The sequence below is a fragment of the Hyperolius riggenbachi genome, chromosome 10 (assembly GCF_040937935.1).
Source record: "Hyperolius riggenbachi isolate aHypRig1 chromosome 10, aHypRig1.pri, whole genome shotgun sequence".
Classification (NCBI taxonomy): Eukaryota; Metazoa; Chordata; class Amphibia; order Anura; family Hyperoliidae; genus Hyperolius; species Hyperolius riggenbachi.
In genome coordinates this window covers 2365595-2392423 of record NC_090655.1, presented here as the reverse complement: position 1 = coordinate 2392423, position 26829 = coordinate 2365595, and the positions used below count along the sequence as shown (strand labels likewise).

General features: G+C 42.6%; 1 protein-coding gene across 9 annotated transcripts in view; it reads right to left on the bottom strand.

Annotated features, from left to right (window-relative positions):
* LCOR (ligand dependent nuclear receptor corepressor) overlaps positions 1-26829 on the bottom strand; it is a 202590-nt gene that overhangs the window by 59628 nt on the left and 116133 nt on the right. For 6 of the 9 annotated variants that reach the window (XM_068255424.1, XM_068255427.1, XM_068255429.1 and 3 more), the window contains 2 exons: positions 21621-21911; positions 13784-13880 (listed from right to left, as the gene is read on the bottom strand). In XM_068255424.1, coding sequence (XP_068111525.1) covers positions 13784-13880; positions 21621-21911 — 388 coding nt within the window. Of the gene's footprint in view, positions 1-10059; positions 11858-13783; positions 13881-21620; positions 21912-26829 lie in introns of those variants that run through there. The other 3 variants (XM_068255431.1, XM_068255432.1, XM_068255425.1) reach the window with 3 other exon arrangements.

Genomic DNA, 26829 nt, shown 5'->3' with positions numbered 1-26829 from the left:
CTCATCACTTAAGGCCCTTTTCCACTAGAGCGATTGTGATTGCTGAATCGCAAAATCGCAAATCCCTAGTGATTTTTAAATCGCTAGGGTTGTTACTTTATCATAGAAAGCATGAGAAGTATTTTCCACTACAGTGATTCGATTTGGAAATCGCTAATCGCAAATCGCAATCGCTTGCTGGAGCGATTTTTACAATGATAATACAATGCAAATGAAAATCGCAAATCGCAATCGCATAACAGAATTAATGAAAAATCGCAATCGCAATCACTGGCGTTTGTGATTTGTGATTGCGATTGCTAGTGGAAAAGGGCCCTTAGGACTTCCTTTTCAGCAGAGTCTAAGGGGGACATTTCTCAACGCACTCGCATTGAGTTACACCTGACTTTGCCCTGATTCCGATGGCTCCCAGGGATCTGTGACAGGTTCCCATCACACGTCACAAAGCCAAAACCAAGCACAGAAAAAAAGAACCACTGGGGCCCCCTATCCAATTCACTTTTAATTTTTCTCCTCCGTCATCTTCAGATGTTTTTCACACATTATCAATAAAACTAATTTGAAGCTCCCAACAAGGAAGCATTACTACTTTGACTTTTTAGTACTTTTCTATAACTAGGTGCTGAAAATTATTTGGTAGCTCAAATGAAGATGCATCTGTCAGGAGAAGTCTCAGAAATAGGGGCCTGTATGAGGCACTTGTTACTTGTGCACAGCGAGGGTCACATGTTACTGAGGGGGTGATGGGAGTGGCACTGAGAGGGAGGTGGGAGTGGCACAGAGGGAGGTGGGAGTGGCACAGAGGGAGGTGGGAGTGGCACAGAGGGAGGTGGGAGTGGCACAGAGGGAGGTGGGAGTGGCACAGAGGGGGGTGGGAGTGGCACAGAGGGGGGTGGGAGTGGCACAGAGGGGGGTGGGAGTGGCACAGAGGGGGGTGGGAGTGGCACAGAGGGGGGTGGGAGTGGCACAGAGGGGGGTGGGAGTGGCACAGAGGGGGGTGGGAGTGGCACAGAGGGGGGTGGGAGTGGCACAGAGGGGGGTGGGAGTGGCACAGAGGGGGGTGGGAGTGGCACAGAGGGGGGTGGGAGTGTCACAGAGGGGTGGGAGTGTCACAGAGGGGTGGGAGTGTCACAGAGGGGTGGGAGTGTCACAGAGGGGTGGGAGTGTCACAGAGGGGTGGGAGTGTCACAGAGGGGTGGGAGTGTCACAGAGGGGTGGGAGTGTCACAGAGGGGTGGGAGTGTCACAGAGGGGGTGGGAGTGTCACAGAGGGGGTGGGAGTGTCACAGAGGGGGTGGGAGTGTACAGAGGAGGTGGGAGTGTACAGAGGGGGTGGGAGTGTCACTGATCAGCCTGCATTGCTCCGTACAATGCATGACAGTACAACATGACTTTCCAAGTTACACAGTATTGAGGCTGGGATTACACTATGCATCCAAGCTGATGGTTATGTTCTATCCCTGACAGCATTGGCCACTGTAGCAGGTCAATGAGATGCAGGGATTGCTGGCTTGCATGCAGATTTAATGAAAGCTTGGAAATTGGTCAATTGAGTTTCGCAGGAAGCGAGTACAACTGTCCGAGTCCCAAGCAGCATACAATTTACATGGAAGACAGAATAATGAATGACTCATCGACCGTCTGTAAATGCCACTCTAAAGCGAAACATTCATTAAATGTAAGGCAATGCAATGTGAGCAGGTTAGTGTTTCCCACAACAGGTTCAGAAAGTCTTCCCCGTTCCCTGACCTGTACAAGGGTGGCTCTAGGTGCATTCCCTTAATAGCATAGCCCCTTCAGGACGCAGTGTACCTACAAATAACTAATTAGTGCCGAAATAGAAAAAGTGCTAGTAAGCCCCCTCTTCTCTACACAGCGGGAAGGATTGCCAAGTGCTTCTATTATATAGAACAAAAAAAATTACTAATACTTCAAACTACAGCAAAAGAAAATAAAAAGTCAACAAATTACAACCCCCTCCCCCCACGTACAATTTAATTCTGCAGAAAGTTTAAGTAGTTAACAGCAAAACTAAAAATAAATAAAAAATAATTTTACTCCTTCCTTAACTGGAGTTTACGTATGTTTGTTGGTTTTTTTAAAAGGTGCCACACAAACTGCAATCTGGGGGGGGGGGGAAGGATAAACAGAAAAAAACTTTTTTTTTGGCAAATACAACTGTAAGCACATCTAGCATTGGTCCACTGCTGAAAAATCTGCAGCCGGAAAAAGAAGTAAAAGGACGATATAGCTAAACAACCAAGAGTATGAGCTGATGCATCAATACTTACATGCTAGACAATTCAGTGACACAGCAATACATTCCCTCGCCTGCATATGGCTCTGTCATAAAAACGGCTTTCGTGAAATTGCACTCCTCTCCCTTAAGAGAAATTTTTTTTAGGATTTTTTTTTAAACAACTCCTTTACTTGTTCTCTCAAACTAAACCTAACCTACGAGTTTAAAAATAAAGTCAACTTTGAGGTATGGATTTTTTTTTTCTTCTTCTTCTGTACATAAAAATAATTCAATTTAGTGATTTGTAAAATTAAAAAGTGACACAGCACAGGACAAAAGAAAATATTTACAGCAGGTTGATACCCATTCAAATGGTTACTTACCAAAAAAAAAAACAGCTCATGTATTCCTGTCACATGACATTGTAAGAAAGTGTACGTTCACAAAAGGCATAGTATGCATTTCAAATGTGTACTTACAGTTCACAGATAAGATGGCAAACCTGATCTGCAATTAAACTATCTTGGATATGCAGCTCAAAATACATGACAATAGCGGAGCATGGACAATGGTGTACTAGAAAGAGGTAATTTTCTTGCTTCACAATGTGGAATTTTAACAGTAAAATTGGACTGATAAGTCAGACCTTTGCTGAAATCTCTTCACCATGTTACCCAGAAAGCAGACTGAAAGGTAGATTGTGTTGTAGTGAAAACAAAAGCTATAATCATAGTGGGTCTGCTATGGCTCAGAATCATAAAGTATTTGAAACCCTTTCCATAGTTGCAGCTACATTGCATATTTCAGTCACACCGATTTAGACCAGTGTTAAAATTAAACGACGCATCTTCTATCAACTGGATCGCTTCGCTAACAATCCATCAGTAAAAACCCTTTGCTGACATCAAAATGTCCATTCTAGTCCTCATTTGGGGAGTGTTCCGCTGAGTAAAAGCTACTAGCTAATGCAGAATGTTCAACCACTAAATCTGCATACCCTACTATAAAAGCTAAGCGCGTAAGAAAAAACATTGGATGTAAGAAACAGATCAAGCCTTCAGTTTCACCGAATAAAACTTGCACCTAACAGCTAAATGACGATAGGGGTAAATCGAGGGTATGCGCGACCAAGCAGTAGGAATGCTTAAATCATATTAGGGATTAGAAGGTGCACCTGAATATTAAGACTGAACATTTACAAAATCTACAAGATAAAATATATTTTTTTTTAAATAATCAGCAGCTTTCTCTTTTTTTTTAATCTTAAGGTTTATGAAATATTTAAGGGACCACTAACTACTGTGTCAATCATGCCTCAAACAGTAATGGCTATTTTTGTATTGCAATAAGCAATGGAATTAGTGCTTTAAAAAAATGTTACCTAGGTGTCTGCAATCCAAAACAAGCGCCCTATTCAGAATATGCTCTCGTTTAAACATTACTCCTGCAAAGTATGATTCCCTGAAAGTCAAGTTTCAGATATCTAAGTGGAATGTTCACACGTTTTTTTTTTTTTTTTTCTTTAGACAACACACAATACAATCGTCAGGTCTCAGGTTGTTGGTTTTTGTTTTTTTAAAGTTTTTCTTTTCTTAAACTGAGATAAACCTTTAAGAGTTTGGTTTAAAAGGGAGGGAAAAAAGTAATGAAAGACAATCTATTTACAATATTCTAAAGGTAAAATCCAAGTACTACACATGTATCACTTGCTTAACAATGGCATTAAGGCGTAGGCACACATTTTTGACACTGCTCGATTGTCATCAGCTGAGCCAGTCGTGGAAGTCAGGAACGCACATAACTCACAACGTTCATCTTCTTGTGGAGGGGGGTAGAATTACCGCCTCAATGGTTTTATCACCATTAGATAAGAATTTGAAATTTGCATTAGACTGAGATTCAGCATAGGAGTCACATGACATCATTGTAGAGAAAGCTCTGCACAGCTGCTGCACTGAAGCCACACAGGCATCATACGGATATTGGAAGGTATGACCCACAAACCAAGGTGAAGGAAGTGCATATAGACATGCAAGCTCATCTCGGCAGAGCATGCACCTTTACTCCTATGGAGAGGGGCCGAGGCAGAGGAGCAGGAGGGACAACAGGAAAAAACATATGCAATTCACTTTTACGCCTTAGTTTTATCCAAGTTGATATTTTCAGAACTTGCATTTAAGCCACCAACAAGCAAGAAAATACTCAAAAATTTAATTTGAAAGTACTTTTTCACTAACTTTTTGGTAGTGTTTCAATTTTAAAAAGCTGAAAATGTAGATTAAAGATGAAAATTATCTCCTAGGAGATAACTCAGGTGAAAGTGAATTGCATATGGCCCTTCATGTTTTAGCTTTGTAATTCAAGCACAGATGAAGCTGGAAGGACCAGCAGGGCCGCCAGACAAATGGAATGGCTTATAAAGAAATAAATATGGCAGCCTTCATATCACTCTAACTACAGGATCAATTTAAGCAGAGGCTGGCATCTTCAGAAGACAAATACATTTAACGGATTGCTGACAGCAGGGTTTTTTTAACACTTTTTTCACTTTCCAATCGCTGTGATTGGCTCACATCGGCCAGGAGCCAACGAAAACAGCTCCTGACCGAGGTGCAGAGCCCAGCTGTCTTTAGGCAGGTGCAGTGTAGTTTTAACTATGGGGGGTGCCGAGCTGGTTAAGCTTTGCCAATTTTTATTTGAATTGCTAGGGTTCTTTTTGGTTGTTGTGCCGAGCTGGTTAAGCTTTGCCAATTTTTATTTGAATTGCTGGGAGGGGGTTGCTGTTTTTTTAGTACAGCTATTTTTAAGTTGGTGCAATGCTGCCCATCTAATACTCTACTGTTATTCATGATTTCCTTTCTATTACAATTTTCAGCTAGCTGAGATTTTCAAAAATTGTGAAAAGTTTAATAAGCTGCCTGCTGTGTGAGAAACTTCGCCAAATTTTCATCTTTCAGCATGTATCATTGAATAAACAAATGTTAGCGTCCTCAGACATGATCCTTTGGTTTACCGAGAGACTCTGCCTCTATGCGCACCTATAAGGATTCCCAAAGGCCTAAGATGGTTTTTGTTTTTTTAACATGGATTAAACTGAAGACTATACCAGACCAAAAACCCGACTTACTAGGAGTTTGGTGCTCACAGCAGTCTCTAGTGTTATATAGCAGGCATGAGAGAACAAGGCTATTTCTTCCTAAAAATCCTTGTAAAGAGCTGCTATGGAAAAGACTGATTTTATTGTCCTTAAAGGAATACTGTAGGGGGAGGGGGGGTTGAGGGAAAATGAGCGGAACTTACCCGGGGCTTCTAATGGTCCCCCGCAGACATTCTGTGTTGGCGCAGCCACTCACCGATGCTCCGGCCCCGCCTCCGGTTCACTTCTGGAATTTCAGACTTTAAAGTCTGACAACCACTGCGCCTGCGTTGCCGTGTCCTTGCTCCCGTTGATGTCACCAGGAGCGTACTGTGCAGGCGCAGACCATACTGGGTTTGTGCTATACAATCCTGGTGACGTCAGCGGGATCGAGGACACGGCAACGCATGCGCAGTGGTTTACAGACTTTAAAGTCTGAAATTCCAGAAGTGAACCGGAGACGGGGCCGGAGCATCGGTGAGTGGCTGCGCGGGCACAGGACGTCTGCGGGGGACCATTAGAAGCCCCGGGTAAGTTCAACTCATTTCCCCCCGACCCCCCTACAGTATCCCTTTAAATATTTCCTATAAAAACTATACATTTCATGAATTTTTATTTCATCCCATTTAAAATCAATGTGGTCCCCAATATAAATGTGGAAATCTCAAAGTGGCCTACTGCAGCAGCAGACTCAATGGCTGCAGATTCTAAAGATACAATTGCAGTCATATAGGTGGAGGAAAATACTTCACTATATAAGCAGACTCCCTTCTAGTAAGAAATACAGAAGTCAGAATGACTATAAAACTCAGTTCTTCCGTTTGCACGGATTCTATCACAGTCACCCGTGTAAAGCCCCCTCTACACCATACAACTCCACACGCGATCAATCAAATTCGATTGGATTAAATTTGACTGGATCGATTAAATCCGACATGTCTGATCGCGATTCGATCGGTTGTGTGGTCGATTTTGCATAGTTAGCAATGCAAAATCGACCACACTACCGATCAAATCCCAATCGGACATGTCGGATTTAATTGATTCAATCGAATTCGATTCGTGTGGAGTTGTATGGTGTAGAGTGGGCTTGATACGCAGACTTCACTAAGGCTGGACTTACATGGATTCTGCCCCTCTGCAGCAAGAGGCAGAGGACAGCTGTTACAAGAGACTTCTCACACAGAGGCAGCTCGGAGTTTGAGCACAAGTTTAATTTTACTTCTTTGCCCCTTTTATACATTTCTATATGATCACACAATATATGTGCTCTCTCTAGTTATTCCCTCTGATTGTAGCTTTTACCACTTTGTAAAAAGCCGCCCGGATCCCACTGTTTTGTAACCAAGCAACTGCAACTACGGCTGCGATCGTCATCTCCCATCAGCCTGTCCACCCTCAACAGGAGTCTCAGCCTCAGGAAAGTTACCCATCCACCTCCAGCCCCTCTCCTCAGAGCCAGAATCGCTCCTTAAAGCCTGCAGATGGGCTTGTTAATGACTGAAGCCTCATTATGGGATTAAAGAGGTGTGATCTGGGGGAGGAGGCAAAGAAACAAATTAGATCGCCCATAAAAAAGGAAAGCCCACCTGCAGCCTTTCATCAGATGTATAGAAAGCCTGGAAAGGCCAGAAGCACAGAAGAAATGTAAAGACCGGGGAGGAGGAGGAGACAATGGAAGGATTTAGAGGAATTGTGGTTTCGTCTAATTTCTTGGGTCAGGCAGTAAACGTGCTGCAGGGGCTGTAATAATATCCTTCCCCATCTTAGGGAGGAGTCTGATAACTGCACTTGATATGTGGGGGACCTGCCCTGCGGAGAGAGGGCCTCTGGGGACCGGTGCAGCATGGACACTTCCTTCCTGTTGTTGTAGGGTCCCCCTGCTTCCTTTCATGCAGAGGCTGTGCTGTATTTATTGTACATGGCAGCTCTGATGGAAGAATTAAGCTTCTCCTATGTATAGCGATAACCTGGTCTCAGTCAGTCATGTGACCGGGGCGGGGTCCACACACAGGCTCCAGAAAGCGCCATCACAATGGTAATCAGAGTAAACAATACTAAAGCCAGGAGGAGACAGGGCGGTATTCATGGACATTTGGTCTGAGCTTCCAAGGCAATGTGCTAAGGAACAGTGACTAAAAGCACTTGGATGATCTCATGGGGCAAGTCGAGCACCAGTGTGTTCTAACTGCGGAGCTGCCACGAGACATTCAGCTGCATTTCTCAGGCACATATGTGAGACACCTACACTGACTAGAGATGGCCAATAAGATGCAAACTCCATGCAGCTTGGAAGTGACCCAACAAATCTGGCAGAGAGGGCACTCGTTTGGCCCAAACCCAAGCTGCACACCAGTCCGAATAATCTGCATCCCATTGGCCAACTAAATTGTGACCAGCAGTTATACAAAGTTGTGTTAAACCGTTTGAAGCAGTTTGTGCAGAAAACCCCCAGCCACAAATTTCAGAATTCTGTTGTTGTGACAGTTAGACATCTTATTTATGTGCTTAGTTACACTAATAGTGTTTGAGACATTAATGCATACCATGCCCTAACCTCATCAGCCATGAAACCCTCTTCTCTGCCTCCAATACCTCTATTCACCGAAATAAGAGAAAATCTAACGGCTTCTCGTGGCCTCTAAGTGCGATGAAGGGCTCTCGTAAAAGGAAAATTTGTCAAAGGGAAATTCTGCTTTTTGTTGAGAAAACCACAGCCTATTCACTTCAGCTCTATAGACTACATTCATCGATGGCAAACCTTATTCCAATTTGCTTTGTTTTTCTGTACATATAAATAAACAGCCATTCCACCTTGTTTGTAACACAAAACTGGCAGAGGAGGAGTGGTGAAATGCGTTTCCAGTCAACAGACCAGAGCAGCCGTTGAAAAGTGGTAGCAGAGGAGAATATCCTCAGAAGCCAATAACCCATGAAGCTAGTCTGGAATACAGGCCCCCTAGCACTCTAAACAGTGCAGGGATTCTACAGCTACTATGAAGAGCAACTTGCATTTTAGGTTTTTGGAAATTCTAAGTTGACTGAAAAATGTAAAGATTTTTTTTTTTTATTAAAAATCTGCAGCACTGCCAGATTTATGGACACTTTAAAAATTATAGCAGAATTTCCCATTATGCTAATAGGACAGAAATCGGTTAAATTCTAAAACGTGCGATTTCCCACAAAAATCCAATGATTCAACCACTTAAACAATTCGGTGTACTTGCATAAAATTTGTGGCCAAGACGTTGGGACGTGCTTCAGTCTGAGTGGTTCTACAATTAGCAAGACTGTATGGCTTCAACTTCTATGCCACAAACGGAGTGCCAAAATCAAACAGAATTGTCCGATCGGAAAACAAAAACAAACCATATATGTAACTTTTTGTTGGTATGCAGAAATGTAGCAAACAAGCACGAGATTAACATTTGTCCACCTTTTTTAGGTCAGATTTGGATTCTGATGTTTTTAATGCAACAGCACTATGCAAAAATGTGTGCATACCCATTAATGTTTCAAAAATAAAAATACTACTGTACACTTAAAAAAGCCTACACAGAATTAAAAAAAGGGGCTAGCAAACGATTTACCTAAGTTAATGTTAGCAGTGCAGTGATAAATGAGCGGCAAGCTAAGCTGCCTTTTTTTTAAATGAGTATAAACTTATTTTACAGTACGCACTGCTTACCAAGTATAAAGCATATTCAACAAAAATAGTGTTTTCAATATTTCAAGAGGTTTTACAAATGGTGCAAGTCTTTCAGAGCAACGTCTGCCATAAGACAAAGTGAGCTCCGCCTGGACTGTTGAAAATATATAAAAATGTACAAAACTGTGTGGTTCGTGGAGTGCTTATAAAAACGGTTACCTGAAGACGGATGCAGCTCAGTACGAGCTTGCACCATAGACTGAGTAAATATCTGTAACACAATAAACGTTGTATAGCAAATACTATGCTAAGAGACCCGCTAGATCCTAAGGAGTGTCCTTCATTCCTGAAAACTGCAGTATTATGAGGCTGTACTGGTAAGAAAGAAAACATGTACCTGAAAAATATATCACAGAACAGTTAGAATGTCTTGTGACCCCTGATCTCTGGATTTGATGTGGAAACCACACAGTTAAGTAGCTATAAAACCAAGTAAAATATTCTAATATAATCTCCGGATGAAGTATTTCTTTCTTTCAGAGGAGTTACTTGTGTTTAAAAGCCCTCCCATAAAAGGAGCACTAACTTAGCGATAAGGCTACTTTCTCAAAAGACGTTACAAAAACCCTAACATGACTCCGTAGTGTTGGTATAGCGAGTGGTATAGTCCAGCGTTTCCCTCACTTGTCCTCCGGTGACACCAACGGCACATGACAAATGCACAGGCTGAGGAGGTACTGGCATCTCTCGATGCAGTAAAAATGCCTGTGCAGATGTCCACAAAACATGAAGTTTTGGTGGAGCATGAAGACAGATTTGGGAAATACTAGTTATAGCCTGAAGGTAGTGTGTGCATTTTTTTCTCCCTGTACCCACAACGGCAGGTAGAAGCTGAAACAAAAAAAAAAAAAATGTAGTGTAATAGGATCTAAAGAAAAAGCTATCGAAATACAGTCCCATCCTCTTTAGTTACACACACATGGTATGTATGGATCTTGCTGGAGTGTAAATGAGGATATATATATGTGTACTCATATATATCTAAACAATATATAAACTTTAAAGAAAAATAAATAAAAAAAAACGAGTTAAAATAAAACCTTTTTTCAAAAACTTCCTGCCAGTTGAAGGCAAATATTGCCCTCGTCTGACACTTTTTTTTTAGTTTTTTGTTTTTAAGTGTACGAAATGTAAAGCTCTGGTGTAATACTCTAATTTTTGTAGGTTAGCAACGTACAGCCATTAAGGCCTGCCTGCACTGACATTTCCACTCTAAACTAAAGCCTTTTCATTTGCAGTCTCCGAAAAATAGTAGCAACCTCCAAATTCACTTTTTGTGAGGTACATTCAATTTTCCAGAAATAATCATTTTGGCATAAACACTTAAAATCTAACTTAGAGAAAACAAAACTGTTTAAATATCTTTAGAAGATTCTCTTTTCTTTTCTCCTAGACATTGGTTGTATATATTTAAGTGACTCCTGAAAATGTCTTAAAGTGGACGTGTGTTCAAGGAATTAAAATAGATATAAAGAACTCGATACATGCAGGCTCAATAGCAAAGAGTCCAGGTATACATGTATGGGTTCTCTTGTTGAGGTAACAATTCTCTAATGAAAATAAAAGCATGCGTAAAGGCCAGACAAAAGTCTCCACGGGTTGAACTGGGCTTGGAGGAATTTACAGATTTGCCCAATTTTGAGCACGAAATTTCCACCTGTGTGCAGGTCTGTCAGGGAACTGCCCTCAATTCTCACGGTCAAGACAGGTGTTATGCATGTTGTGCATCACAACACCAAAGTGCTCGCCCAGTTAAGTTACAACTCATCTCTAAGGTTAGGACTTTACAGCATGCTTATTCATCTTTAGAATCATTTGCACTTGGCGAACCCTCCACCTCATCCTGAGGCTCCAGTTCACTTTTTACTGCTACGTCTTGTCCTTCCAACCTCATAAGTTTCATTTTTTTCTTTGGAGGATTTTTTAATGTGCCTAGCCTCTCCTTGACTTTGTACTCCAGTGTGCTATGTGGAATCCCATAAATACTTTGCGCTTTGGAAACACTCATTTTGCCGTTCATGACAACGGCAATCGCTTCCTCCAGTATTTCACTGTTATACTGTCTGTATCTCCCTCTCTTTTTCCTTGGTTGCTTAGAGCCAGGGTCGCCTTCTTGGTCTGAGGTGGAGTAGGGCTGTCCAGAGGTAGACTGCTCAACATCTGAGCTCCAGGAATCAGCAGTAGAATCCAATAAGTTTCTCCGATTTTGCTTTGGAAGGATAGTCCTTAATTTTTTGCTAAGTGCGCTCTCCGTTTGTGAACCCATAACCAAAGAGTTGTAATTATACAGTTCCCCACTGCGGGACTCCCACGAGAGATCCATGCCACGGACCTGTGGAATTTTTAAATCGACTGGAGAAGAAAGGCCCATTTCCTTCTTAATTTCGTGTTTGTTTGGAATATTTTTTGGAAATGCATTCGAATTTTCTGTGAGAAAAGGCAGGTCACTGATGTTGCTGAGTGTGCCATTACCCCTATATTTCATACGGCCAAAATTTAATTCATAGTGTGGCTTTGCCCAAGAAGCTTCCCTGGAAAGGATCAAATGCTGTCCTTGATTCTGTAGTCCAGGAGAACCATGGTTGGTAGATGTAGAAAATTGCTTTCTGTTATGCAATTCCTCGCTAATCTGTAAGGAGCGAGCCAATGGCACTTTTAGGGGTGTGGAGTGGCCATAAGTTTCTCTGGTAGCATCCAGCAAACTTCTTGGAGGCACCCCATCACCACTGCGTGGAAGTCCATCTGGACGGTGCTGGCTGGATCTCCCAGGTCGCCTAATTGGATGGAAGGAAACTGATGTGAGCAGAACTTGCACAGGTAGTGGGGGATGGGTGAAGGGACCACTCCTTTATTAGAAGGCCTTGCTTGGGTAACATCACTTTCAATTTTATTATAATTTTTTTTTTTTTTTTATCTCAGCATCAGTGTCAGTTTAAAAAAAAAAAGTTCACAGAAAAAAAGAAAAGAAATTTTGTGGGCAACAGAAAAAAAATAATAATAAGCTGTCAAATCATCTTTGGCTGGGTTCACAAAGTCTTGCGCGACAGTCTGTAAACAGCACCTTTGCTATTATAAATTAGAAGGTAGAAGTCAATCCCTTTAGGTTGTGTGCACAATTGATTAATGTGACGTTACCACTAAACAAGTACAGTAATAAAAGAGTTTGCCACTTAGCACATAATGCAATCTAGCTCAAAATAAAAGCTAAAACACAGTGCTGCTCACATCCAAACAGATGGAAAGTACCACCAAGGCAGTGGCTCAGGCAATACAGGGTGGCCTGCAATTTGATTATAAGAAGTGAAGGTAGAATTTTTATTTTATTTTTTTTGGTTTGTAGAGGTTAAATTTAAGAAAAAAATGGCCTTTGCGTGCAATAGAAATTCTCAAATAATAAATCACTGAAGCATGTCACACAGACCAAATCACATCACAACACAGAATTAAAAAAAAAAATTTAGGTAACTTTACATAAATTTTCTTAGTGGGGACAACTGAAATAAAAACAATTACAAATGCAGCCAGACCATTTTTCTCTTAATGTAAGTTTTCATAAGTGACAGAAAGAATGATTTGAATGGTGATCGGTTACAGATTATTCAGAAATATGATTAAATATGATTAAATGATAAAAATGTAAACAGCCGTAATCTTCCTGCTACCATTACAAAACAAACATTTACAGCAGCTATGGCAGTTTTAAGATGAGCATGTCAAACAGTTCAAGAATGCAAATCTTGTCAATGTATGTCAACATTAAAAAAAACTAAACAAAAACAAAAAACTAACAAAGGTTGTAGCTATGCTCACACGCTTAGCAGTCTCATTGCTGCTGTATACAAATGCAGGTGTCTGAAAAGTCAAGCTGTCTGTATCTAATGATGTGAAAACCCCACAATGCCCTGCTGGTCAGGCACCATCTCTTGACTACACCGTACATCGCAGATGGAAGCTCATCAAATCACAGCAAATTAAAAAAAAACTAAAATCCTGGTATTCAAAAATGAATTTTGACTCTGTTTGTCTCACTGATTCATGTGAAACATGAGATTTACCATAAGGGTCTTCTATTTAAAAAGAAATATATATATTTCGGCAAAAGGACCATGTGCCCTCTTAAAAACAACAAAGAGGCGTATAATGCTAGATAACCAACAAGGCAAATAAAAAGGGGTGCTGGAAACAAAAACAAAGAAATCACCACATTAAGCTAGGAGTAAGCCACAAGATTGATATTTAAATGCGCAAAGACGTAAACTCAAAACAAAAATCACTATCTATTGCTTAAAAAAAAAAACCAAGCCATGCTTTCTGATGGAGAAAAACCCGGAGAGGTTCTGAAAATGAAAAATTTCTTAGGTTTGAAGTTCAGGTACCAAACTTAAATCCCCCCAGACTGGTCAGCCACTTCTCTGATTTTACATGTGAAGAAAACGTACAGAATTTAATGTTGGACCCGTTATTCAGACAATGGATGAGAACAAAAACGTGAGAGATCATGATCACATCACCAGAAATAAAATATAAAATAAGAAATAAATCTGATTGGACTATACGGTGAATTGTAAATCTAGAGAAAGTAAATCTCAGTATAAAAGGGTGAAGAGTCAATCATTCTGACTGTGAGAGATCAAAAATTTGAAGATGCAGTTGAAGAAAAATAAATATATAAATAAAGGTGAAATGAAGAATGCGCTTACCCATTCCCTATAGCGTTTGAGGTACTCGGAGAAATGCTTGAGTTTGTGCTGCCAGAACATGGACTCTTCTTGGTAGACAAGTCAAGCACTCCATCTGCTAAAATACAAAAACAATTTCATCAAACAAAAATAGTCACCTAATACCAGCAAGGGGAAATCGTATAGCACAAAAAACTGGTCATTATGGGGTTGGCTCACAAAATGTACCTCATGAATTACCTCACCTTACTCATTAACTCCTGATTTACCTTGACTTGTTAGAGATCACTTGTGATTAATCTCTCCTTGGCCCACATGCCATAAACTTTTACTCATAAGAGAATGTTTCATTTGTTCTTAATTAACTTTCTTTACAGCACTTTGCAATTACAACTATGGTCAGTATTTTCTTGTGTGGTTGAAAAGGCATTCTATTTACCATTTCCGAAAAGATCACCGAGGAAAAACCGAAGGAGAAAAAGTTAATTGCACATCGTCCCTTGCCCCTACGCAATTAACTGAAGTTTCCTCCCAAGAGAAAATTTTCACACCTCATCAAAATAACTTTAAAAGACCCCTGAGAAAAAGAACATACTCTAAATAAATTTTATATTTTTACCGGTTTTTTTTTTTTTTTTAGAAATGTTTAAATTGCTAAGTGTTGAAAAGTTTTTATTATCACCATTATTGTTTTTTTTTCCTAGAGATTGTAGAAAGACCCTTATCTGGTCTCGAGAATAATTTTTTCCTGCACGATTTATCTCACAAATTACCCCTCCTTATAGTGGAGATGAAAAATAAGCAAGGTGAGATACTTCAAGAGAGGATCTGTGAATTAACCCCTGTGGTTTAAAGGGATACTTAAAGAGACTCCGTAACAAAAATTGCATCCTGTTTTTTATCATCCTACAAGTTCCAAAAGCTATTCTAATGTGTTCTGGCTTACTGCAGCACTTTATACTATCACAGTCTCTGTAATAAATCAATGTATCTTTCCCCTGTCAGACTTGTCGGCCTGTGTCTGGAAGGCTGCCAAGTTCTTCAGTGTTGTGGTTCTGCTATGAACTCCCCCTTCCAGGCCCCTCTATGCACACTGCCTGTGTATTATTTAGATTAGAGCAGCTTCTCTCTTCTCTCTTATCTTTTACAAGCTGGATAAATCCTCCTCTGAGCTGGCTGGGCTTTCACATACTGAAGAATTACAGACAAGGGCAAAGCTGTTTGCAGGAAGAAACGAGCAGCCTGAAACTTGCATGAGAACAGGGGGAAAGAAACACACAAATGATCTCTTGAGATTCAAAAGGAAGGGTGTATACAGCCTGCTTGTGTATGGATGTATTTTCTATGTGTGGACATACTGTACATCAATCTACTTCCTGTTTTGGTGGCCATTTTGTTTGTTTATAAACAAACTTTTAAAAACTGTTTTTAACCACTTTTAATGCGGCGAGGAGCGGCGAAATTGTGACAGAGGGTAATAGGAGATGTCCCCTAACGCACTGGTATGTTTACTTTTGTGCGATTTTAACAATACAGATTCTCTTTAAGCCAACTGGGGGGGGGGGAGGGGGAGACAAAAAAAACCAAAGGATCGTAGAGGACCGACGCGGGCACAGGACGGCTGCAGGGGGCTGGTAGAAGCCTCAGCTTAGTGAAACTCTTATAATTTTCAGTTGGCTTACAGTGGTATTGCCACCATAAAAATCAAATTTCAACAGCAACTGGTCTGAGTGTATTAAAGCGGAATATAACCCTGCATTTCAACTTTGCTCTAAAACATTATTTACAGTATATTATATGCAACCAGCATTTTTTTTTTTTACTAGACCAGCATTGGAAGGGTTACACAGGGCTTTAAAGTTCCTGGAGATTTCTGCAGACGCATCCGAAGCTGAAATGGATACATTTTGTTTACATAAATGTATCTAAGTGTTGAATGTGACTCATCTCTCTCACTGAGAAGGAGCTTGGAGGACAGCCAAAGAGTGTGTAACCGTTTATCAATAGATACATGTAACTAAATAGAATGTATCTATCTGAACTTCTGCATATCGGAACTTTAAACCTCTGTTTAACCCTTCCAATGCTGGTCTAGTAAAAAAAAAAAAAATGCTTTTTGCATATAATATGCTGTAAATAATATTTTAGAGCAAAGTTGAAATGCAGGGTTATATTCCGCTTTATTAAGTGCTGAAGATGCTAATCCTGCTTTCAAAACTTTTTCTGCTGTTATGGTTTGGAGTTACCACATACTTTAGGAGCACTGGCCTTAGTGCCAAACAGTTGAATACTGGGAGTTCTTTTGAATGCTGGGAGTTCTTTTTATCTATAATATATTCCTCCTCTTCCATTTATCTCCCTGCCTAGCTGATCACTTGTGTTTACAAGCAAGGCTGAGGTGACTCAGTGATTGGATGTGTAAATAAAAAGACTCTGGGAGGAGGGCAGCTAATAAATACACAATGAGCAAGAGAAGGGGGGGGGGGGGGGGGGAAACAAGAGTCAGGGAGGATATGATGTCAGCATTAGCTTGGCAAGATGGCCACTGCCCAGAATAGGATTTTCTGCTTTTCCTTTATAAAATTCACAGGGATCATTACATGGATAGCACAATACATCTGTTATGTAAGTAGTAGTAGTAGTATTTATCTACTTATATATGGGTTTTTTATTTCTAGGTTAGCATGGGTGTCGCTTGTTCTTTAAAGAGAAACCGTGATTAAGAATTGAAATTCATCCCAATCCCCCCTGTATTCCCTACAAACAGCCCAATTTCTTTGCATAAAAAGACAAGCTCAGGGTTGTAATAGGTGTAATCATTTAGATCTTGGTAGGCAGTGAGATACTATTTAAAAAAGGCAATCTGAGTGGTGGGTCAATTTATTGTGTACAATAATGCAGAAGTTTTAATAATTTCCTTAACCACTTCCTGTCCCCATGACGTGAAAATAAGTCTCTGCACTCTTCTCCCTACGAAATCTTAGAGAACACTGTTTATTTATCTCTGACCTGATAACATCACTACAGAATTGTAAAGTAATGACTGCAAACCCCTCTCCTCCTCCCAGAGAATTCAATAGCAGAATTAATTAGTAAACAGGTGTAATATACACATTCCAGGAGCAAGACAGTAGCAGATTGTATACATTACTTTACTGTTACATGAATACATCATCAAAACAAATGAACTGTTTAAAAAGGAGGGATAGACAAAAAAAATGTGTGGGTTTAATGTACACTAGAACAGTTTACATTAAAGCTACAATGTATGAAAGTGGAGAAATTGCATATTTTTTTTAAACTTTTTTCCTTATTTTCCTTTTAAAATGCATAGAAAATAAGGTAATTACTAAAAACTAATAGCCACAAAAAGCCTAATTTGTCCCGGCAAAAAAAAATAAAAAATATATAGATTATTTAGTTGTAATAATTATTGATAAAGTTATTGCCAAAGTAATCAGAGCTGAGCTGAACTGTGAAAATGACCAGGGTAGGAAAGTGGTTAAATTTGCTTAAAGGAAACCTGAGATGTAAAGCTCTAAAAGTTTTATACATACCTGGGGCTTCATCCAGCCCTCTCCGCATGGGGCTTCTACAGGGCGAACAAGGAGACGGAGGAAGACGCAGTGGGAGCGATCGGTGCAGAGAGGGCTGGAGGAAGCCCTAAGTATCTATAAAAAAACTTTTACAGTTTTACATCTCAGGAACACTTTAAAACGTATTTTTGGTGATGAATGGCATCGCACCTGTGAAAATCACAGAACGCAGTGCCGTGCGTCACGTCAGCAACTTGTGTTGTCCGCAGCGTCAAGACGGAAACGAGGCCTTAAGCTAATAGAGCCATTACATTTCTAAACTTGCTGTATGCCTGAAATTGTTAAAGCCAATTGATCCATAGAGAATGGTTGTAGCAGACATCTCCATACGGATACATTCTTTAGGAAAATGCCAGATCTGTCTTCCAAGGACAGGGGATTCACAAGAAGGGACAGGGGATTCACCAGAAAGGGCAGAGGATTCACCAGAAAGGGCGAGGATTCACCAGAAAGGGCGAGGATTCACAACAAAGGGCAGAGGATTCACAACAAAGGGCAGAGGATTCACAACAAAGGGCAGAGGATTCACAACAAAGGGCAGAGGATTCACAACAAAGGGCAGAGGATTCACAACAAAGGGCAGAGGATTCACAACAAAGGGCAGAGGATTCACAACAAAGGGCAGAGGATTCACAACAAAGGGCAGAGGATTCACAACAAAGGGCAGAGGATTCACAACAAAGGGCAGAGGATTCACAACAAAGGGCAGAGGATTCACAACAAAGGGCAGAGGATTCACAACAAAGGGCAGAGGATTCACAACAAAGGGCAGAGGATTCACAACAAAGGGCAGAGGATTCACAACAAAGGGCAGAGGATTCACAACAAAGGGCAGAGGATTCACAACAAAGGGCAGAGGATTCACAACAAAGGGCAGAGGATTCACAACAAAGGGCAGAGGATTCACAACAAAGGGCAGAGGATTCACAACAAAGGGCAGAGGATTCACAACAAAGGGCAGAGGATTCACAACAAAGGGCAGAGGATTCACAACAAAGGGCAGAGGATTCACAACAAAGGGCAGAGGATTCACAACAAAGGGCAGAGGATTCACAACAAAGGGCAGAGGATTCACAACAAAGGGCAGAGGATTCACAACAAAGGGCAGAGGATTCACAACAAAGGGCAGAGGATTCACAACAAAGGGCAGAGGATTCACAACAAAGGGCAGAGGATTCACAACAAAGGGCAGAGGATTCACAACAAAGGGCAGAGGATTCACAACAAAGGGCAGAGGATTCACAACAAAGGGCAGAGGATTCACAACAAAGGGCAGAGGATTCACAACAAAGGGCAGAGGATTCACAACAAAGGGCAGAGGATTCACAACAAAGGGCAGAGGATTCACAACAAAGGGCAGGGGATTCACAACAAAGGGCAGGGGATTCACAACAAAGGGCAGGGGATTCACAACAAAGGGCAGGGGATTCACAACAAAGGGAATCCACCAGAAAGGGCAGAGGATTCACAATAAAGGACAGGGATTCACAAGAAAGAGCAGAGGATTCACAAGAAAGAGCAGGGGGGTTCGCGAGAAAGGGCAGGGGGGTTCGCGAGAAAGGGCAGGGGGGTTCGCGAGAAAGGGCAGGGGGGTTCGCGAGAAAGGGCAGGGGGGTTCGCGAGAAAGGGCAGGGGGGTTCGCGAGAAAGGGCAGGGGGGTTCGCGAGAAAGGGCAGGGGGGTTCGCGAGAAAGGGCAGGGGGGTTCGCGAGAAAGGGCAGGGGGGTTCGCGAGAAAGGGCAGGGGGGTTCGCGAGAAAGGGCAGGGGGGTTCGCGAGAAAGGGCAGGGGGGTTCGCGAGAAAGGGCAGGGGGGTTCGCGAGAAAGGGCAGGGGGTTCGCGAGAAAGGGCAGGGGGTTCGCGAGAAAGGGCAGGGGGTTCGCGAGAAAGGGCAGGGGGTTCGCGAGAAAGGGCAGGGGGTTCGCGAGAAAGGGCAGGGGGTTCGCGAGAAAGGGCAGGGGGTTCGCGAGAAAGGGCAGGGGGTTCGCGAGAAAGGGCAGGGGGTTCGCGAGAAAGGGCAGGGGGTTCGCGAGAAAGGGCAGGGGGTTCGCGAGAAAGGGCAGGGGGTTCACAAGAAAGGGCAGGGATTCACAAGAAAGGGCAGGGATTCACAAGAAAGGGCGAGGATTCACAACAAAGGGCAGAGGATTCACAACAAAGGGCAGAGGATTCACAACAAAGGGCAGAGGATTCACAACAAAGGGCAGAGGATTCACAACAAAGGGCAGAGGATTCACAACAAAGGGCAGAGGATTCACAACAAAGGGCAGAGGATTCACAACAAAGGGCAGAGGATTCACAACAAAGGGCAGAGGATTCACAACAAAGGGCAGAGGATTCACAACAAAGGGCAGAGGATTCACAACAAAGGGCAGAGGATTCACAACAAAGGGCAGAGGATTCACAACAAAGGGCAGAGGATTCACAACAAAGGGCAGAGGATTCACAACAAAGGGCAGAGGATTCACAACAAAGGGCAGAGGATTCACAACAAAGGGCAGAGGATTCACAACAAAGGGCAGAGGATTTACAAAAAAGGGCAGAGGATTCACAACAAAGGGCAGAGGATTCACAACAAAGGGCAGAGGATTCACAACAAAGGGCAGAGGATTCACAACAAAGGGCAGAGGATTCACAACAAAGGGCAGGGGATTCACAACAAAGGGCAGGGGATTCACAACAAAGGGCAGGGGATTCACAACAAAGGGAATCCACCAGAAAGGGCAGAGGATTCACAATAAAGGACAGGGATTCACAAGAAAGAGCAGAGGATTCACAAGAAAGAGCAGAGGATTCACGAGAAAGGGCAGGGGGTTTCGCGAGAAAGGGCAGGGGGTTTCGCGAGAAAGGGCAGGGGGGTTCGCGAGAAAGGGCAGGGGGGTTCGCGAGAAAGGGCAGGGGGGTTCGCGAGAAAGGGCAGGGGGGTTCGCGAGAAAGGGCAGGGGGGTTCGCGAGAAAGGGCAGGGGGGTTCGCGAGAAAGGGCAGGGGGTTCGCGAGAAAGGGCAGGGGGGTTCGCGAGAAAGGGCAGGGGGTTCGCGAGAAAGGGCAGGGGGTTCGCGAGAAAGGGCAGGGGGTTCGCGAGAAAGGGCAGGGGGTTCGCGAGAAAGGGCAGGGGGTTCGCGAGAAAGGGCAGGGGGTTCGCGAGAAAGGGCAGGGGGTTCGCGAGAAAGGGCAGGGGGTTCGCGAGAAAGGGCAGGGGGTTCGCGAGAAAGGGCAGGGGGTTCGCGAGAAAGGGCAGGGGGTTCGCGAGAAAGGGCAGGGGGTTCACAAGAAAGGGCAGGGATTCACAAGAAAGGGCAGGGATTCACAAGAAAGGGCAGGGATTCACAAGAAAGGGCAGGGATTCACAAAAGTGGACACAGATGCAAGATGCAAGGTTGGCACGATTTTGTTTCAATGCAACTTATGGAAACGGAAAAAGAAATGCAAAATTTGCTGTGGAAGGAATGGATGTTACACTAGGTAGAGCTCTGTCACTTCTAGATGATGATTCTCATAATACATCATCTACACAAAGTACAGTATATTCTGGCATATAAGACTATTTTTTAACCGAGGTAAATCTCACCAGCTCGGGGTCATCTTATACCCGGCGTGTCTTCTAATGGGGCGGGTGCTGAAGCTTCAGAGCCAGACTGGAGAATCTGTGGTTGACGCAGACGTTGGGGAAGCTCAAAAACTTCTGCGGCCGCATCCCCACCATATGCGGCGACCATATGAAATCAGCAAGTACGGTGCTGTACATGTATGGTAGAAGAAAATCCACTTATCAGGATTTCGGGAAAGAAGTGACTTAACGCGGCCCCGGTGATGAGGTAAGGGGGCACCTCACTAGGAAGGCTTTGTATACAACAACCAGCCAATCGCCTGTAAGATACATCGCTTGCCGTGATTGGTTGGTTGTTGTATACTGGGTACCACATACAGTACAGCACCAGTATCTGTACCTGTTTATACATTATAGCACCAGTACAGTATACAAATGTCCAAGAGTCAAGAGGGGTAGTCTTCTAGGGCGAGTACATCCCAAAATGTATATCTTAACTGGAAAAGTTGGGGGTTGTCTTATACGCCCAGTCGTCTTATACGCCGGAATATACGGTAATATTTCATGAACTTAAACTTTCCAACGAGACAGCTAAAACCACACATATATAAGGAATAACGTAATTATTTACATGCAGATTAAATTACAATAGGTAATGAAAGGTCTTTTTCCGATATAACAGTCATATATGAGGTGGTATATGAGGAAATGAATACCTTGCGCACAGGGTTCTTCTGACTGGGACTTCTTGACAGTGAGGTCCAATGGGGAGTCTTGGTCAGCCATCAGAAGCTTGCTGAGCACAGGGTTCTGAGTAGTTGCAGGGGGTGGAGAACTTTGTCCGGGGGACGGTTTCGGCAAGCTTTGGTTCTTTGTGCTGTTGGGCTGGCTGGAGTCCTGAGTAGAGCTATTCTTTGAGGTATATTCAGCAGCAAACTGTCGAATCATTCGCTGCATGATCTCGCGAGCAACTAAGGGAATATTAGGATCGGAGATCCTAGGGCAGTCTGGATCGAGGTGAGAGGGAGAAGAAAAGAAAAGCAGAGGAAGATATTAGGGCCACTTTGTTAACTTTTGAAAGGTTTACAGCTACTATACAAAGATATCTGTATTCTATAGATCTGCCAGATTCAGCCAAGTTTATAAAACTGAACAACAAGTTCTGAAGGCAACACCTCATTAGCGCTAATAAGAGATACTGTAGCTTTGGAACTGAATTTGTTAACCTTTTCCAGCCTGGCGTAGCTGAAATCTACGTCCTGCTGGTGGCTGTGCGGCTCTGACAGGACGTAGATTCCAGCTAATCCCCGCTGCGCTCTCACTGTCGCTGCGCTGCCTCGCTCTGCTGTTACATTTCACTGGCTCCTGTCCCCATGATTGCAGTCAGCCAATCACACTGCATAATAAGGAAAGAACAGCTCTGGGCCTCAATGGGCCAGAATTGCCCCATCCCGAAAAATCTGTCTGTATAGCCGAGCTTGCTGCAGGGGCAAATATCCATACAGAATTAAAGCAACTGTCGGGCAGAACATCAAAAATCAATTCTTTATTTTTATCTGGTAAACAAGTAATACGGATGCTAACCAGGCAATCCAAAAGTTAAAATCAGGCCTCTTGCACACTACATGCCATTTCGATTGTTTATCTGATCCGATTTTGGATTCCGATAAAAAAAAAAAAAAAAAAAGTACTGCATGCTGCTACTTTTTTTTTGTCGGAAAAAAAAATAAAAATCGGATCAGATTAAAAAAAAAAAAAAAATCCGAATCTAAGGCCTCAGGCCCCATGCACACTGCGCATCCAACTTTCAATTTTACGATTTTTCCTGGATGCTATTAAAACAAAAAGAAAAAAATGCAGCGTACAGTACCGATTAAAAACCGTAAATCGGAATTGCATGTTAAAAAAAAAAATCGATAAAAAAATGCAAATCGGAATCGCATGTAGTGTGCAAAAGGCCTTAATTTTGTTGTTGATAAAAGATCATTCCCTCAGTTTCCCCGACTCTTATTTGGTACATTGCCGCACAAAGGAAGTTGCAGGGCATGCTGGGTTGTCTTTTTTTTTTCCTTCTTTACTATCCCCTCAGACTTAACTAATGCAGACTGATTGGCTGAAGCCTCTTACCCGCCTGTTTTCCCCTCCCACACCTCTGTTCCTCTCTGATTGGCCAATATGTCTCATGCTGAGACAATGCACTTTGTATTGCAGAGCTGGGTGGGAGTGACTGAAGACTGGGAGGATAGTGGGCAATGCATACACAATCAGGCATAGTAAGGGAGGAAATGACATCAGGATTGGCTTCAAGATAGACACATTTACAATGGAGAATCATAAAGGTGGCCATACATTAGAACGATTACGGGCAGATTCGACCAAGAGACAAATTTATCTCTAATCGAATCTGCCCATACACTACAGGCCGATTCCCGTCCGATTCTACATTAAATCATAAGGGAATCGGCTGAGCTGCCGCGTCCGCCCAGCCGCTGCCCCCAAAATGTATGTAATGTAGTGCATTTATACATTACCTGTCCTGTAGCAGCTTCCGCACGCACCATCCATCTTGCTGGGTAAGAGCCGCATGCATGCTAGCGGCACATACCCTCTGACGTCAAACGCTATGCGCCGCTAGCGTGTATGCGGAACCAGGCGAGATGGATGGAATCCGCGTGGAGGCCGACACTGGACAGGTAATGTATAAATGCACTACACTGCATACATTTATACATTGCGGCGGGGGGTTTTGTCGTCTCGTCGCTCGTTCGCAATTCGGCCGATGTACCGCCGCGCACCCGACCAACCAACTTCGGCCCGACATCTTCCCGCATGCGCGACCGACCGTGCGGCCAATTTCGGTCCCGAAATTGGTCGCTTTGTTGGTCGGGCATGCACTTGGCAGCACCAATTTTCATCCAATTCGATTAAAATAATCGAATTGGATGGTCGATTGGTTGGCTAGTGTATGGCCCCCTTAAGGATTTTTTTATTTTTTTTTATTTATACTATAGAAAAAAAAAATCACTAAAATCAAAACGTGGACAGTGCAATACATGTGTTATGTAAGTAGACAAGTATTTATCTACTTATATATGTTTGGGTTTTTTTGAGCTAGTATGGCTGACAGCTCCTTTTCAATACCTCTAGAGCCTGTTATTTCCTGTTAGCAGAAGGAATGTCTTAAAACTGGTATGTCCTGTGAGCAAGAAAACTTTCTTTTAGGTTTAAAAATTCTTAGCCGACTATAGACTTAAATAGAAACATTTTTAACATTAAATTGCAAAATCATCTAGTGATTCCACTGACGTGTCACTCTAAAAAATGGCAGAGCAGACAACGAACGTTAAAAACAGGACACAATTCTAAGACAGCAATATGTATAAGGTTTCCATTTCTGTGTTGGAGGGCTATTAAATTAAGCAATTCTTGGGAAAAATATAACCCAAAGAAAGCCCATCTTCTCCAGAAAGAAAAAAACAATATATACAATCACAATGATGGCATAAGTATTGTAAAAGTTGTCGCTGTATCAATGGCAACACCGCTGCAATGACCAAATTGCCAGGAACCTTAAAGCGGATCGGATAAGAAAAACTAACTATAACAAGTAACTTGTTTATATATCTTATCTAAAGTTTAGATAGTTTACACAGCAAATCTAGCTGCAAACAGCTTCAACAGTTTATGATTATTTATGCCTGTGATACAATGAGGGCAGCCATGATCTGGTTGTCACACTGTCACAGGCTGAGGACTGGAGATGCTATCAGCTTGCCTGTGTGTAAATTCAGTCCCCTCTCCTACTACCCTCTGCCTCTGAAATCTCTGGCTAGTAGCCGCCTCCTCCTCCTGCCCAGACTGAGCTCCCATAAGCCCTTGCTACCTGGGACTGAGTGCCAAGGCACTCTGAAGAAGCTGTGGGCGAGGCTTGTTTAGTCTATAGGGAATTAGAGTATTAAAACAAAACAAAAAAAGTATTTGGCTTAAGGAATGCCCTATAAACTATACGAAAGGAACACAATTATGCAATGAGTAAAAGTTTATCTCGGATCCACTTTAAAGGGAACCCGAGGTGAGAGGGATAGGGAGGCCTGGAAGCCCTGTTGGTCTTCTGGCATAGGTAGTGTTGGTGTCAAAACCCTGGAACAAGCATACGGCTACTCCAGTAAAGCCTGAGTCAGAGTACCTGGCTGATCTGCTGCATGCTAGTTCAGGGTCTATGGCTAAAAGTATTAAAGACACAGTATCAGGAGCGCTGCCAGGTAACTGGTATTGTTTAAAAGGAAATAAATATGGCAGCCTCCATTTACCTCTCACCTCTGGTTCTCTTTAAAGGGTTAAAATCCGGATACTGAAGTAGTTAACCTTCTGCAGCTATGCGTAAACTCACATTTAACAAAGGGCGAAGTTGTTCATCATAATGCGTAAGGAAGCGCTTAGCAAAGAACGTCAAAACTGAAAGAAGTACTGAACAATTAAGAGTGATATGCATACGATGTTTTATCTCCGACAGTAAGAGGTAAAGAGAGGGAAAAACCTTGAGGTGCTTTTGTTTCTGCCCTTTTGTAGCATGTATAACGTACTTGCTTGGAGAAAGCGGCTGGCAGTAAACAGAAGTGTGTGTTGTTAGGGTAATGTCACACGAGCTGAATAATGCTGATCTTTTCAGGGATAGGAAAGCAAATACATATATTACAGGCAGTTTGCTGCTGCACTCCTATGAACCAGAACTAGTATCACGTTCATTACAGTACAGCTCCCAGGGGGCCTCTGCTGTGCCCTGAAAATAAGGCTGGTTTCTGAAGCAAGACATGAACAGCCTTGATGGATTCCACATCCCACTACAGGCTCAATCTTGATAGAATTCACAGCGTTCTCCCCACTCTTTTAGCCGGGTGCTGCACCCGGATAATAATGTTAAAGAGAACCTGTACTGAGTAAAAATATTTAAAATAAACACATGAGGTAACTTCAAATGAACATTACATAGTTACCTTGCCATCAGTTCCTCTCAGACGCTCACCATTTTCTTCTGACAATAATCCCTTCCAGTTCTGACAATATTTTGTCAGACCTGAAATATATCAGTTGCTGTCAATAAAATATCAGTTGCTGTCAGTTATAGCTGAGAGGAAAACTGATGTACCAAGTAATGTCCATGTTTCCCTATGGCTCAAGTGGGCGATGTTACAGTTTAACTGTGTGCTGACCAGAAAGCTGTTATGGGTAATGGCCATTTTCAAAATGGAGGACAGAAAATTCCCTTGATCACAGTGAGCAAACAGGACGCGGGACAGGAGAAAGACACTGAGGAGTAGACTACATGGAAGGCAAGTATGACTTGTGTATGCTTATTTTGACTTTTAATTTTTAGTACAGGTTTTCTTTAAGCACTCAGCTGTCATTGGCTTGCCCCCTCATCCTCCTCCTATGCTGTAAGCAGACTTGCGCACAGAAGCACCACCTCTGCATTACCCAATCGTGGCCAACCAGGACAATATTTCTTGCCACCCGGCTGGAAAAAAAGTTCTGGGGAGAAGACCGATTCATAAGAAATCTATTGAGCATTAGTTGAATTGTAGGCAAGGCTTGGTTTACATCTCAGATGTATAGAGACACCAAAGTTCTGTCACCTGTAAACCCCACCAGCCGGCCTATCCAGCTCTCTGTGCTACTTGCATTAAGATGGGCTGGTCCCTGCTGAGGGAGCATAGAGAGTTGGATGGGTGGGCTTGCCGGGTCAGCAGCTGCTAAGGAGGAGCCCCCATGAGACCGCCTTGGAACAGAGCTGTGGCGAGGGACACGTAGGTTTTCAGGGGCCGGAGGAAGCCCCAGGTAAGTAAAGGAAACTTTAAAAAAATCAGATCTAAAGTGTTGCTGTCTGGCATAAAATCAATTCTTTATTTTTATCTGGTAAACCAGTAA